The sequence below is a fragment of the Oncorhynchus tshawytscha genome, linkage group LG11 (assembly GCF_018296145.1).
Source record: "Oncorhynchus tshawytscha isolate Ot180627B linkage group LG11, Otsh_v2.0, whole genome shotgun sequence".
Lineage (NCBI taxonomy): Eukaryota > Metazoa > Chordata > Actinopteri > Salmoniformes > Salmonidae > Oncorhynchus > Oncorhynchus tshawytscha.
In genome coordinates this window covers 22,139,883-22,156,914 of record NC_056439.1, presented here as the reverse complement: position 1 = coordinate 22,156,914, position 17,032 = coordinate 22,139,883, and the positions used below count along the sequence as shown (strand labels likewise).

The 17,032-nt window shown below is 40.5% G+C and overlaps 1 protein-coding gene across 1 annotated transcript in view; it reads right to left on the bottom strand.

The window, feature by feature from the left end:
• Positions 1 to 17,032, bottom strand: part of mipol1 (mirror-image polydactyly 1) — a 78,930-nt gene that overhangs the window by 44,966 nt on the left and 16,932 nt on the right. The window contains 2 exon segments of the mRNA XM_024437047.2: positions 7,528 to 7,607; positions 8,581 to 8,668. Coding sequence (XP_024292815.2) covers positions 7,528 to 7,607; positions 8,581 to 8,668 — 168 coding nt within the window.

Here is a 17,032-nt window from a genome sequence, read left to right as displayed (position 1 = left end):
CCCTATCCCCGAGCCGACTATGTGACAAATCTGCCGAGGTGCCCTTGAGCAAGGAACTTAACCTTAATTAGTCAAATTCTAATGCTCAATCCTGATAGAAAATAAGCTAAAATGCTTTCGAGAAAGTCGTATTCAAAAAAGTCAAGTTATGATTGTTATGAACATAGAAAAGAGAAATACATGTTTAGAACTGATAATTAATCTGGCATGGTGGAAGAGCGAACGCAATTCATTGATTATTGAATGTGATGGACACAGCTTTGTAGAACCATTACATACACAGCCTCTGCTCAACAAACTCCAACTTGAGATTGAATCGTTGGGGGCCTGCAGTTCGCAAATGACATTGCGCTGCTTATCACCCCTCACTGCAGTCAAGCAATGCATTCCGCCAAGAGTCGTTCACAATCTAATCCGGTTGCGGCCTCAGCTAGGCCTTGTTTCAAATGTATCAAGACATAATCTTATTGGTATGCTTAGAAATCAACAAATGTACCTTGTTTAAAGCACACGTTTACAAGTCTCAGTCACAAATGACAGCTCAAATAAGCCACCTATGGTGAACAACTTGTCAGAGGCTTTGTAGAATCATGACTCTTTCGAGTTTTGAGTTCATCGTTCACCGGTAAGGGGGTCCTGAGTAATGGGCATGACTGAATCAAATGAACGAAATAAGTCGAAAGAGTCGTTCTTTTGACTGAAAGAGTAGAAAAGATCCGAGATAGTAAAAAGAGCCGAACCTCCCGTCAGTACTTTAAAGTATGATTGCCTTCCAAGTTCCAACTTGACCTCCTCGTTCAAGCGAAAAATGACTCCTCTATATGATTACGAAATATATTTTAAGGAATAAAACATCAATGCAATTCAAATATGGTAGAATTCAAACATGAGCTGGTTTAAAGAGCATCAAACATTACATCAAACGTTTTGCTTTTTTAAAGCAGCAGTCTGTTGTGTTAATAAATGCGTTTTGATGGAGAAGCCTATGAGCAGTATTGCCCCACTATGTCCAAAAGAAGCTCCAGCTTAGCGATGACAATTATTTTGCAAAAGGTCAGGTTTTGAAGTGGAGATCAGGGAGGTCTGCCGCCTCCTCGTATCGTTGTTGCCAGGGTCCTCCTCTCTGGATTGTTGCAGACAATTATTAGTATTCTCTTTAAGACTCACCAATGCAAACAGTACATTCAAACATGAATAACACCAAATGCGCTTATATAGCCCCCTTTGTCACACTGAAAATATGGGACACATTGTTCCTAAACCTGGGTTACCACTTAAAAAAACAAAAACATTCTGGTCGTGACGGGTCCCCACAAAGACAACTGCCTCCACAAAGTATGGCATTTCCCAATGGTGAGAGCTGGTGTTGTTTAATCTGACAGTGGATGGGCTGTTGGCTGTTTCCTATGGGGAAAAACTGAGGGAGATTCTCCTTTCAAGGATGAGAAACATCTACTCAAAGACTGGGGCTGCAAGGATAGATGTGACGTTTTATGTGGTAAATAGTGTAAAAGTCAAGAAGACACATTGAATTGAATTTATTTTGTGTAACAGGCATATACAACAAAATGTACAATGTGGACCCAGAGGATATCACTTAAAAGTATTCATGAAAACGCTCGTCTCCAAATTGGTCCTCGATGGTAAAAACAATAGCACATATAAATGATTAAAAGACAAGAGAAAATGACAAACAACCATAAATACATTGAATTATATTGACATCCTAAAAAGTGTCACTATTCACAGCACTTCTCCCTAACCTTAAAAATCAACCATATTCATTTCACATTAAAACAATCTATTTATTACACATCATACTGATCCTTCAAATTAATACACCTGACCGGCAGTAGGGGGCACAAGGGGCAGTGGAACGGTTTCTCTTACTTAGACAACCGTGTCCAAATTAAAACCATTTCTACTTTTTCTTTGCTTGATCCCCAGGGGGAAGCTACTCCATAGACAAATCCCTGTATAGAAAAACGTGCTCCTCGCAGTACTGTTTACTCTTGGGATTTTACAAGACCTAACACTAGCTCTGGTATTGTAACTGTGTTGGTTATAGACCATAACAATGTGGTTTTTCATATAACCTGGGGCACAATCATTTAAGATGTCAAACATGTGATTAAGTTTAAGTTGGTCCACTCTGGACTCCAAAAGCAACACGCCCACCTCCCGGAACTCCTGTACCCCTATGTGGGTCCTAGGGGAGACATTCAGCATATATCTGATAACATTATTTTGCATGACCTGCATCAGCTTTTCTGATAGCCCGCTATACCAAGCAGAGCAGGCATAATCAAAATGACACTGAATCAAGGTTGAGACAAGCAGTTTCTTAACTTTGATGTTAAAATACAGTGGTGGAAAAAGTACCCAATTGTCATACTTGAGTAAAAGTAAAGATACCTTAATAGAAAATGACTCAAGTAAAAGTCGACCAGTACAATATTACTTGAGTAAAAGTCCAAAAGTGTTTGGTTTTAAATATTCTTATGTATTAAAAGTAAATGTAATTGCTAAACAATACTTAAATATCAAAAGTAAAAATCATTTCAAATTCCTTATATTAAGCAAATCATCGGGGGCAAACTCCAACACTCAGACATAATTTACAAACGAAGCATTTGTGTTTAGTTAGTCCGCCAGATCAGAGGCAATAGGGATGACCAGGGATGTTGATAAGTGTGTGAATTAGACCATTTTCCTGTCTTGCTAAGCATTTAAAATGTAACGACTACTTTTGGGTGTCAAGGCAAATGTATCGAGTGAAAAGTAAAAGATGTCAAAAATACAAATATTAAAGTACAAACTAATTAAGTAGTACTTTCAAGTATTTTTTACTTAAGTACTTTACACAACTTAAAATATCTAGTGTAGATATAGATATAAACATCTCTATTTGTTCGCCATTTTAGAAAGAATTTTAGCAGAAATCAGGTTTCCAGAAAGGGATTGATCTAGGGACATACAAAGATAAGTTACACTTGTTTTAGATTCAATCTCCTTGCCTGCACAGTTTTCCTTTATCTTGTCAGCCCTAAAGCAATCTACGATTCAGTTTTTCTCCCAAATGTAGCGACAATTTGTTGTCAGTTAACCAATCTCTAACAAAATGCAATTCCTTACTCAGGGTCTCCTCTATGTAAACTGTATCATCAGCATAAAGCAGGAGTTTGCGCTTTACTGTATCTGGCATATCATTAACGTATATAAGAAACAAGAGAGGCCCTAAAATTGATCCCTGTGGTACTCCAGAGGATATTTCTTTGGCCTCTGACAGAACATCACTAACATTGCATACTTGTGTTCTGTTGGTCAGATAAGACCCAAACCAATTCACTGTTACATCATTTAGACCCATGCATTTCAGTTTCATCAGGGGAATATCATGGTCCACAGTGTCAAAAGCTTTCTGCAACCTGTATATTTCCACATCTCACTTTCCTGCTTGATGTGGTCAAAAAGGTGGATAAGGCAAGTATCCGTGGAATAAGCGGTTCTAAAGCCAGATTGGAGTTCATAAAGAAGTTTGTGCTCGAGATGGTATCCTTCAAATTGATTAAAAACTCATCTCTCAACAACTTTGGATAAGGTGCTGAGCATCGACACAGGCCTGTAGTTTCCAATATAGTGTCACAATATGCATTATCATTTTAGCGGTGACACAGCTCCAACAAATCATTTGTGATACAATTGCTATGGTAAAAGTTGTTAAATGAAAGACTGGCCATAGTGTCCAGAACAGGTCGGTAACTTCTTAATCAGAGATGAGGCTATAGTGGTAAAAAATGTGTTAAAATGATTTGCAACCTTTTCCTGGTCATGGAAAACATCATCAATATCCAGGCCAATACTACAAGATTTTACCTTATGGAGTTTATGAGCCAATGTCCTTTAACATGTTCCACAGTTTACGAGGCTGGTGTAAGTTCTCATTAACAGTGTCTATGTACTTTAATAATGCCACTTTAATAATGTTTACATATCTTGCATTACTCATCTGATATGTTTATACTGTATTCTATACTATCTATTGCATCTTAGCCTATGCCGCTCTGACATTGCTCATCCATATATTTATATATTCTTATTCCATTCCTTTACTTAGATTTGTGTGTATTAGGTATTTGTTGTGGAATTGTTAGGTATTACTTAGATATTGCTGCACTTTTAGAACTAGAAGCACAAGCACTTTGGTACACTCGCAATAACATCTGTTAACCATGTGTATATGACCAATATAATTTGATTTGTATTGTTGGGATTTGTCCTTATCCATTTTGCTGGTTTCTACAGTTGATATAACCATAATAATCGTGTTGTAGATTTGTCCTTCTGAATTTGGCCAGGTAGCGATCCTGTTCCCTTATGAGGTCTAAGATCTCAGAAGTGATCCATTTCCCTGACCGCTGTTTGATTTGAATTTGTTTCACCGGAGGCAGAGAGTCGAGTGCAGACAGAAAAAGATCTTTAAAAAGATACCACGTTTGATCAACATCATCACAGTTTAGTACATGAGACCGATCCAAAATTCCAAGTACTTCTACAAAACGTTCCTTTCATAGACCGTACCTTCATGTGGTTATTACCTGGCTCCAGTAGGATTTTTGATTTCTTACGGGTACAGTAGTTTACCATATGATCACTAAAACCAATATTTAAGATACCCGACTGACAGACTTTCTCTTGATCTGATACAATGTTGATTTATTGTCAATTCACACCTGGGTTTGGCTCAACAATCAGTTGTTTTAGTCCAAATAACTGATCAAAGTTGTACAGGTCATTTAACTTTTCTTGGGTGATAAGTGCACATTGGTATTAAAATCACCAAGCAGAATACATTCCCTATCAGCAAATACATTGTGATCACAGCCATTCGATTCAAGTAAATCATATAAATGATTATGCTTAGGAGGCCGATAGCACACACCAACAAGTATGGGAGGACATTTAGGAAGAAGTATATGTACCCATGATGAGTAGGGCCAACAGCCTTTGCTTGCAAAAACGTCTCCTTTTGGAGTTCCTTTCCGGCTCGCTCCTGATACCACAGGAAACACCACTCTGCTTGCCATCTTTTAATAATCGTACAGGCCATGTCATTAATAGCTGTTTGGCTAGCAAGACTAAGCGTTTTAGCTACAGCCCAAATGTATATTTGAGCAGAGGAGCTGAATACATTTACATATCAGGAGTGTTTGGTGAAGGGTGGGTAAATACCAATGACGTATATAAACCCTGGAATGCTGATGCTATGTATTGGCCAATGAGAGGCTTTGAAGCCATCGGTCGGCCATATTGGCACTCCCCAGAAGTATCAGTCCTCCATAGGAATGAATGGAATTCTACAGTCTTTCAATGAAATGTTTCAAGGACAAATTTACATTTATTTAACCATTGTTTACATTAGCACTTCAACATGTTTAACTTTAAGGAATTTTTTGAAATATTTAAAAAAAAATTATCTTTAGCTTACATAATATAATTTAAAGTATGCATTAAGGTGTATGTAATAAAATACATGTGGCATAACAAATGTAGACATTAGTAAATGCATTTCTACAGCTTCCAAAATATTTTATTTACAACAGTGGGGGAGTGCCAAGATGGAGGTGCGGTGGCTTCAAAACAGCACCCCCCTGTCAGTCATCTAGTGTACATATAAATCAATGGGTAAATACTCTGTTTAACGCTCATTGTCATTCCAACCAGTTTATCTAAATAGTGGCAGTGCCATATGACTTCGGACGGTCTAGGTAATGGTTATTAGATGGCAAAGTGACACCCTAGCTGGAAGTGATTTACACTTGTAAATAAATGTTTATGTATCGCATGGAACAGCATTGAAACTAAAGCAAGTGGGTAAACAGGCAGGAACACCCAGGCTCTGAAATCTGCAGTCATTTACACAGGTTTCCAAATACTGAAGTGAACAAAATATTCCTATAATGTGCAATTACAAACACAGATACAGTGGGGCAAAAAAATATTTAGTCAGCCACCAATTGTGCAAGTTCTCCCACTTAAAAAGATGAGAGAGGCCTGTAATTTTCATCATAGGTACACTTCAACTATGACAGACAAAATGAGAAAAAAAATCCAGAAAATCACATTGTAGGATTTTTAATGAATTTATTTGCAAATTATGGTGGAAAATAAGTATTTGGTCACCTACAAACAAGCAAGATTTCTGGCTCCTGTAACTTCTTCTTTAAGAGGCTCCTCTGTCCTCCACTCGTTACCTGTATTAATGGCACCTGTTTGAACTTGTTATCCGTATAAAAGACACCTGTCCACAACCTCAAATAGTCACACTCCAAACTCCACTATGGCCAAGACCAAAGAGCTGTCAAAGGACACCAGAAACAAAATTGTAGACCTGCACCAGGCTGGGAAGACTGAATCTGCAATAGGTAAGCAGCTTGGTTTGAAGAAATCAACTGTGGGAGCAATTATTAGGAAATGGAAGACATACAAGACCACTGATAATCTCCCTCAATCAGTAACACACTACGCCGCCAGGGACTCAAATCCTGCAGTGCCAGACATGTCCCCCTGCTTAAGCCAGTACATGTCCAGGCCCGTCTGAAGTTTGCTAGAGAGCATTTGGATGATCCAGAAGAAGATTGGGAGAATGTCATATGGTCAGATGAAACCAAAATATAACTTTTTGGTAAAAACTCGTCGTGTTTGGAGGACAAAGAATGCTGAGTTGCATCCAAAGAACACCATACCTACTGTGAAGCATGGGGGTGGAAACATCATGCTTTGGGGCTGTTTTTCTGCAAAGGGACCAGGACGACTGATCCGTGTAAAGGAAAGAATGGGGCCATGTATCGTGAGATTTTGAGTGAAAACCGCCTTCCATCAGCAAGGGCATTGAAGATGAAACGTGGCTGGGTCTTTCAGCATGACAATGATCCCAAATACACCGCCCGGGCAACGAAGGAGTGGCTTCGTAAGAAGCATTTCAAGGTCCTGGAGTGGCCTAGCCAGTCTCCAGATCTCAACCTCATAGAAAATCTTTGGAGGGAGTTGAAAGTCCGTGTTGCCCAGCACCAGCCCCAAAACATGACTGCTCTAGGAGATCTGCATGGAGGAATGTGCCAAAATAAAGACTTACAGAAAGACTTACAGAAAACGTTTGACCTCCGTCATTGCCAACAAAGGGTATATAACAAAGTATTGAGATAAACTTTTGTTATTGACCAAATACTTATTTTCCACCATAATTTGCAAATAAATTCATTAAAAATCCTACAATGTGATTTTCTGGATTTTATCCCCTCATTTTGTCTGTCATAGTTGAAGTGTACCTATGATGAAAATTACAGGCCTCTCTCATGTTTTTAAATCGGAGAACTTGCACAATTGGTGGCTGACTAAATACTTTTTTGCCCCACTGTACATACAGCCAGCGTAGCGCTCAAGCACTGAAGAAAAACATCCATTTACAAAATGCTATATTTTGTGTCTTGAAAGATAGGAAGAAGAATTTAAAAAAAGGTCAGATACCTTGTGGCCAGTCTTTGTCAGGTTCCTCTAGTACAAGTTGATTTGATGTTGTGCCCAAAATGGCTCCCAAGTCAGCACTTCTGAAATAAAGCAAAATAAAAACTTTAACTGATGGAAAGAAAGGTGAAATTCTGAAGAAACTTAGATGAAGAATTCAAATGAAACAATTCAAAATGTACTCAAATTAATTCAAAATTATTTTGAATCTACTGCTAATATCCATTAATATTGCAGTGCATGGATGGGTATGGTAGAATTTATAGCTGAGCATGGCCTGAGCTCAGATGTTCAAGTGGGCCACTGCTGTAGCTAACAGGGTCCGCGTCCCAAACGGCGCCCTACCTACATAGGGCTCCGGTCAAAAGTAGTGCACTATATAGGGAATAGGGTGCCCTTTGAGACGCAAGCAGGGACTTGACAGGTGAGTCGTGGGGTCAGGGAAAAGAGAGCTCATCACTGTCAACACTGTCACAGCAGCATGACCTTCCCAGTGCTAAGCCTGTAAGCTACGGCAAGCAAGTCTTAACCATCTTTAAACTGGGAAAAGTCTCATAGCATCCTTTTTACAGGATGTGGTAGGTCTATTTCTAATCTTTTTGTGGACATTTACAAACAGCATCAAGTCTGAAAGAGGGTGTTGTTGAGAGAAATAAAATGCTCTTTGAAGACAAGGGTGCAATGAAAATCATGTTAACACAATCGACAATGCGGGAACAAAGGTACCTAACACATTGACATAGTGTACAGTGTACACACTCCCCGTACAGTAGCTAATTGTATTCGTATCCAATTTAGTTTTCGCATTCAACTGAGGATGAACAAACTAGAAGACTACGAGCTTGTATTTTTAGCCTTTGTAGCCAACATTCGCTCAGGATTTAGAACACACAAGTCGACAAAGAAGAAGTCATTATTGCAGCGAGTCGTCACAGTAACACTGATAAACATCCCGTAATATTATAACAAACGTTTTTTTGTCACGTGGGTGAAAAGCCATACCCAAACAATGTCAGTACATACGAGCGGAGGAGAATAATACGAGGGCATCTTTACCCAAGTTGTGGCAGCGTGGTCTCTGAGCGTTGGTGCCTTACTGGGGAGGGCAGTCTTTGTTTCAGCTCCTCATTGACTTTAGGATTAGCTGAAAATAATATAGAAATGGATATGATTCATTTAAAATCAGGAAAAATGCATTTCGTTGGAGGCACCGAAGCATACACTTTACAGTACATTAGCCTAGAGGAAAGGTTAGTATTAATTATAGCCTGTCAATATGATCTCAGGGGTACCTCTGCTGCAGAGAGAGGATCTTTAATAACCTCCCTGAGTATAGCAAAACAAGACCGACATCTTTCATTTGCAGAGTGAAATGGTGCTTTATTTAAGTCATCTCATCATCTAGCCCCTATCTCTCCACTGCGTACCATTGCTCTAACTAACAGTTTATCAAGGCACTAATGTATGCCGGCAATTAACAAATCATAATCCTGTCACGCAGATATCATTTAATGCTTTTAGTTATCAGGAAAGTAAACAGTCATTTAATACCGCTCAAGCCCCGTATCAGATCCTCCTTGCTCGTTAGGAAGCCCCACCAATTAAAGTTCAGCCTCTACTCAGGTGTAATTAAAGGATGGCTGTTAAATTGGTTCTGATAACTGCAAGTTAATTCATAAGCAAGCAACAAATACACTGACTGGAAGCAATTAAGGGAACCATTGACATTCACTGTTTGGGGGAGGGAGCAGGAAGGGAGCCTGTTGCTCTTAGACAGTGTGTGTGTGTGTGTGTGTGTGTGTGTACTGTAGGAGAGGGCTACCATCTAGTGGTGACAGGGCTAAGACAAAAGACAATTAGAATACACCCACTGCAGTAAGCGACTTCAACAGAATCCTTCCAGATGCAGCATGGGAGCTGGGCTAGCATTCTGAAGGTGGGGCAACCTCAGAGGCACAAAGTGGTTTCTATTGTATGAACCATATAGATATTGATAGATATACAAATCACTTTAGAATCTCCAGAAAGTGTCTCTATCCTTCTCTTTAGGGTATACAGATGGCCCAAACATTATTTCTAGAAGAGGGCTAGGGTTGTTGAAAGACAGATATAACAAGGCATATGACTTTGTGGGTCCACAACCACTGAGAGTTTAGGTGAAGAAGGAGACCTAGAGACAGATCCAGGAGAGGAGGGAGAAAGAGTGATTGAGTGAACAAGAAAGAAGTGGGAAAAAGAGAAAGCTCTTGGGAGGTTGGGTGCTTGGCGGGTGGGTGACCTCTAGGGCAGATGCCAGTGGAACGTTATCCCTGTGTTGTAAGCCAGCACACACTGCTCACACACTGCTCACACACTGCTCACACGCTATTCAGCTCTGACACGGTGAGGCGTGAACGGACAACTGGCTTTTTGTGGAAGAAACAACAGGGCTCCATTAATCCCAGTGATAGACTCTGGGCAAAAGCTAGTCTTTTGGGGGAGGATTTGGTAGAAGGAGAGGGACTTTTGAGCCGGTACGGCTGGTAGCAGTGGTAGGTATGGCTCAGGAGATTGGTAATCCTTTAACATGAACATGAGAAAGTAGCTTTGATAAAGGAGAAGCAGAAAAACAGAGCATACAAACCTGACCTTTTGATGTTCTCATCATTTTGGATGGGGGGGATGAAGGAACCGAGATGGGATTGGAACGGCAAAGGGCGCAGCTCGACAAAATACGAACTTGAATCATTGATTGACGTGGGTTTCCACACAGTGAATCACCAAACAAAGCCTTAATGAAATATGATCCAATAATCCATTCCGCCCCCAAAAAGAGACTTTATTTCTATCCTTTCATAGAAGTTTTGCACCACGAGATGAGAGTCTGGGAGTTGCTCTTTTAAAGCTTAATGTTGCACTTGGAGGAGGTTATGTGGGAGATACAAAGACCTGCCTATCAATGAATAAATGTGAACCAATCAATCCAATCATGATTCGCAGTTATATTATGGTCATTCTTTGTCAAGGTCATTATTTCCCACAAGCAGGGTTGGGCACTTTTTAAAAATGTATTTCAGAAATAGTATGCATGTTGATCAATCATGTTACAAGTGCCTGGTATGGTCAACAGAACATAATTGGGTGCTTAAAGAGAACCCTAACTCAAATTGTAAGCTATCCCGATTCATGAATTGGATTAGAATTCATATACTAGTGTTTCAATTCAGTGACGTTTAAGAGACAAACAGATGCCTGTAATTGAAACAATGGTGAAAGAGTGCTGGTTTAAAATCCATGACAATAGCCTTTAAATGATGAAACCAGCTTTATCCGGCATTTCAAACTTTTCTCATTTTCTTTGTCCTTTCCTGTCTTTCTGTGATCTTCATATTCTTGCCTTGTAGACTTTGAGCTAATTGCCTCTGTGGGCTACTTATTATTCATGTACAATTATTGCAGCGTAATGTCTTTAAATCCTTTTAAATGACCATTCATGCATCGCATTCATTGAAAAAGCCTTTGAAGTCTGTCAAAGATGGAATTCTTCAAAAAGAAATATCTAAGCCCAATCTCAGTCAACCAATACCGGGTTTTGCATTCCCCCCACTCACCCCCTAATATAAACAAAATTCCATTAATTTTTTAAGCTGCATTTAATACATTTTCCGCTGCAAAAGTTTCCAGATTCCACAGTCATTTGTATTCCAGCTGACTTGATGAATATTAATAACAGTGTTATCCTGATTAAATGGGCTTCATACAAAATCCCTGTGAATCCTCTAGCTCAGGCTTCAAATCTTCCCACTATTCTTTATGAATTTTGATACAGACATTAATCTGGAGAGGAACTTAAAGCAGGTTTAATTGTGCAGCGGCGTGCTTATGGTTTTTGGTCCAGTAAAATGCAGATGGATGGAGAATGTAGTAGGTGGTTAGGTAAACATACATCTTATATGGCATGGAACACTAACACCCAGAGAAGGCACCTGCTGAGACAGTTGATTGTCATGGGCTGCCTGTTCCAAGGCAGGTGATGGACTTGACTTCCCTGGGATGAAAAGATTTGGATACATTCTTCCTATTTTGCTCCACAAAAGGCCCATCTATGGCATGTGGAATTGTTTTATTAAATGTAATACACTTTAATTTATGTAGTTTATTGATTTGACTATTGCAATAACAGTGTGGTTATATAGTTTACATGTATTATTCATGCTAAAAATACAAGAAATGCAACCAATTTCTCATTTGAATCAACTGGTATGGAATCACTAGTTTTTCAAATACTGTACACGTTTTATGTTTACCATAAAGAAATAAGTGAAAGCTAACCGATTCTTTCTGAAACTATCAGGAGACATAAGCCTAATGTGCCGATAAAATAAGAACCTTTTTAGAACAACAAAGTTAGACAATTATTGGGGGGGTTTAAGTCATTAATCCAAATGATGGCAAAGATCTTTTCTCAAACTTTCAACAACATTTCACTCAAAACTTCCACAAAGGGTTCTTACATAGGTCTACATGCCAGTGATACATATTTGGACATGGGGCTATTCTTAAAAGAAAGCGAACAGGTCATTTGTAAAGGGTCTTTTAAAAAGAGGCGAATACAGGGTGGAATTCCATGACATTAATAGGTATGGACAATGAAGCACCGAGCCAGCCAGGGCACATTTCAGCCTTCATGCAGTAACTGACCTTAGCACCTTTCCATTTCATAGTTCATCCACCGTCAGAACTGACAAAATGCTGAATAGACTGGTAAAAAAAAAAACACTCAACTTGAGGACCTCTGAAGGGACAAATATTGATCTGTGTGTAATATTAACCATTCCCACAAGATAAATGGAGGGCAAAGAGAGAGCAGGAGGTGTGTGAGAGGCGAACAAAGAGGGAACACACAATGGCCGACCACGACGAGTGATGCAGAGCTTTCTGTTGAGGTCGTTTCACAGCCGCCAGAGTCCTGCCTGAAACGGTGACATAGCTAGTTACATGTGTTCACTGTCAAGTGATATACATCATAACATAACTACGTTCTAAAGCTAGATAGATGTGTGGCTACAACTTCTAAGAGAACTCGTGATTGCCGAGCGAATGACATTTTCGTCATTGTCTTACGTCAGACAGCATAACTTTGTTTGAGGTACTAGTGCTGTGTACAAGTGACGCCACCTTTCAGGAGACAATGCATATTTGTTGCCAAAACAATGTGCTAAGTTGACAAAGGTCAACCTCAGACAACACCACTACCACGGTGCAGGCAGAGAGAGGTCACCTCAAATAAGTATTGATGATGAACCTGCGTCTCATCACTCTTACAGAACTTTCACCCCCCTCAAACTTATGCTGCTACGTCAAAGTGAAAGACTATTGGAAAGTAAAACTTTTGGTCAAATAGTTTACATCCACCCAGTAGAGCTGCCCTATTAAACCACCTCACTAATCAAGGTGTGTGAATGTGTGCCTACACCCTGATTAGGACTATACCTGGGCTTAGTGCCTCTCTGATGGTAGACTGGGAGCCCTGAGAGGAAGGATATTGGACCACGAGATCTCTATCTATCGGAGGCTCAGCCTCAGTGATAGTGATAATTGAATTGAGCCCTGGGGAATGTATGGTGAAAGCCGCACCACTGCAGATCCTCCGCAGGATGGATCCAGTCTGGGTGGCAGTCTGTCAACAGGACGGGAAGCGCTGATCCTCCAGCATTAGGGGGGTGACCTGCAGAATCAGCCAGGATGAGTGCCTCATTTTCACAAAGATCCAGCTAATTTTTGGCGAGAAAAATCTGGGAGCCGGGAGGCTTGGGGGGAGCCAAGGAAGCAAGCCCACCCTTCCCAATCCCTTGTAGGTGTGACAGCTGTGTAGAGTGAATAGCTTAGAGCACGAAACCCTGCTGCAGACTGCTAGATCAGCCCCTGAATATCTTATCTCACACTCAGGAGAGAAAAAGGCATCGCTCTGTCTGATTGTACTTACTGCATTGTATCCCTGGTTGAAAACGTAACGGTGATCCTAAAGCCTCTGCACATAAAGTGACTATGAGAAATAGTGAACCTGTTTTCACAAGGGCTTTATGAAAAATGATGCATAGCCTCAGTATGTAGGCCTAGGAAAAGGATACGGGATTTTTTTGTGATGGTAACTTGAAAAGTAAACTATGGCTAGCTATACGTATAGTTACAATTTCATATCAAGTCTATTTGTGGAAGTGAAAAGTCAATGCTTACCAGTACTCTAAAAATCTACTGTAAGCTCTTCAGAAGATTTGTTTTTATTTAACCTTTATTTAACTAGGCAAGCTGAGAACAAATTCATATTTACAGTGACGGCCTACCCTGGCAAAACCCTAACCTGGACGACGTTGGGCCAATTGTGCGCCACCCTATAGGACTCCCAATCACAGGCCGGTTGTGATACAGCCTGGAATCGAACCAGGGTCTGTAGTGACGCCTCTAGCACTGAGATGCAGTGCGTTAGACCGCTGCGCCACTCGGGAGCACTGACAACCAGTGACGAAAAAGCCAAGATTAATGTCTGAGGTAAAATTCAAAAGAGGTTGCATTTGAATCAATGTGAACGCTGTCTAATAGCATTTATCCAAAACACACCATTTACACAGTGAATCGAGCTTGGCTAAAAGTACATGATAACACAAACCCATCATAGTGTGTATGGCCTTAGTCACTATAAAGGACTTGTTTAAATTCTTAATACTGTTGGACGAATGAGGAAGACAAATCTTATCAGCTAAGCTAACAAGAGTGCAAATACAGTGCAGATAATCAGATTTCTAATTATTGTCACTCACATCATCCAATGTGCTTATTTGAATTACAGCGACCACATGTGATTATATATTCAATGCTTTGGGTTTAGCAGAGGCTTTATTGGGAATGTAAAGCCTGAATAATGACGATCTATCAAGCATCAACCAGAGGGCTAACTACTCATCAGCACTCAGCAAGACAGGACTCCAATGGATCCCTACCTAAAATGTCTAGATCTAGTTAGCCAGGATTTCTAAACCGTTTGTATTCCAGAGCACAACAAACTAGCTTTACATATGGCACCATATTCACTTGTGACTAGGGAGTATTAGGCTCAAGTCAAAAGTAGTGGACTTTAGAGGGGATAGTGTGGCATTTAGGACTCATCCCTGGTCTTTCCTTGCTTACCTTACCTTAACACTAGCACTTCAGAACAGACTAAATCTGTGTCAGACAACCTCGGCTTATCCATAAGTAGATAATACGTTCCGGCATATTTGGCTACATTAGTTCTTGTTGGGAAATGAAAACGTCATTTTTCCTTCACATTCTCTATTGGAACGCTTGTTTCACATAATTGATAAATTGACCATCAAAATCCTGATATTTTCATGAAGATAATGAATAAATGATGCCAAACAATGGGAATAAACTCAGGATGGGTCAGGAGACTCAAAATACTTCTAATATGTAATTATATGGTTGTAAGTGCAAAAGTGTTATGTTGTGTCATAGTAACAACACCAAACAAAGCCTCATTGTAACCGACAGGCTTGTGAAACTTGTAAAGAGTGGCATGTCACAAGAACGGACATGTTATTAGTCACTCTACAGAAACTACTGAGGAGGGATAGGTGGGTGGGTCCGCCTGCATTCAGGAGTCAACTCAGGGTCACATGACGTGGCTGGGCTTTGACAGGCAGTTTCACATCCTTACCTTCTTTTCACCTTTCCCTCTATACCTGCATGGTGCAATATTGTGACATCCACAGGTTAGGGTAAATTGAGTTCTTTATGCAACTGTTAGGCAGCACTAAATTACTCACTACTACAGGACTAAGTTAGTAGTACCCTCAATGAACATAATTTGTCCAACTATTATTTCATCTGCTTTTAGCCCCACAATCCATTAGTCACTACATTTCAATGTGAGGATTCACAATACACACAAGTACACACACAATCATTATTTTAGTGTTAAGGAGGACTTTATACTGGGGTGTTTTCTTTTGTTAAGAAAATCCCTCTACTAACATGCTTATAAACAGGAACCTTTGCTATGCGCTAGGACGGAATCCAAATGAAGCGCTTTTGTAAAGGATGAGTGATGCTCTGGCTTCGACCTGTCCTTCAGAACAACCAGCAGGAGACAAGTGGCCCAGCTCTAGAATCAACACTCAGCCAGCGTCCTAAACGCCACCCTACACTCTACATAGTGCACTACTTTTGACCAGAGCCCTACCATAGCCAAAATGGCACCCTATTCCCTGTGTAGGGAATAGGATGCCATTTGGGAAACAGCCTCAAACATTCCAGGATTCTTTCCAAAGGAAAAGGGAAAAGGTTTCAGTGTCTAAGATGCCTTGCTATAAGTTGTAGTAGCTAATAATAATGATAAGGGGAAGAAGGGAGGTGGGGTTTAGGTTACAAAAATATTCAAAGTTGGATTTAAATACATGTTTTCCTAGCTGTCAAAACTGCCGTACAGCACCATTGTGCGTTGCAGAGCTCCTCTGGGGGGTGAATGTGGCTGATCACATCAGCACAACCAACCAATCACACCTGGGTTCAAATAGTATTGGTTTCATTTCAAATTGCTTGACTGAGCTAGCCTGGCACAATGGAACCAATGGGATAGGCCCAAAGAGTCCAAACACCCCTGGTATTCCTGGCAAGCTCAATCAACTACAGCTTAAAGCATGTGAAAGAAAAACAATACTATTTGAACCCAGGTCTGACAGCAGCAGCACAACCAAGAGGTCCTCATTAGCACTTGATGTTTGAGCACGGGTCACAGTAGTGACCGTTTGTGCAAAGCCAGCCCTGTTTGTTTTGCTCTATGGTTCATAGGCGGTCATCAGGTGTGTGATCACAATTGAGGGGGACTTGCAATGCAGCATTTGCACAACATTGCTGCAATGCTATTGAGGCCGAGCAGAGACTAAACAATAGGCTGATTTCCTGGTGAATTATTTTAAATTCCTTAACAAGGCATTGGACTGGACACCATTCCCTTCCTGGCAGCTGGCTAAAGTTACAACAGGGTATCCATCATCACCAGAGATGCTTCATTTTAGAAGCTACCTTCAACAAGGAAGGTTAAGGCTATATTACACATAACTCAATAATTAAGATGTTTCGTTTAGTGAACCACAAAAATATCCAAAACCTGTACAACAACAATGTGTGTGTGAGTCTATGTATGTGCTGTGGTCTCTCCCAGATCAGAATAATCACCCCAGGCACCGTTTTAACAGTGCCCACCCTGTGTCTATTCCCTAAACCAACACAGGGAGACAAAGAGGGACAGAGGCTAAGAATCCCTGTGCCTGCCTACCGCTCAGAGTGAGACCACCCACTTAGGAAGCGGGGCGGCCTGTTAGGCCACACCACACTCAATTCCAAGGATTTCAGGACTTCAATCAGACCCACATGGTAGCCCAAACGTGCCGATAGCGCGCCTCTTGCCCCGGTGGAGGGGGGAGTCAGTGAGAGGCTGGGTGGGTGGGTGTTGGAGGAACATCGCAGAGGG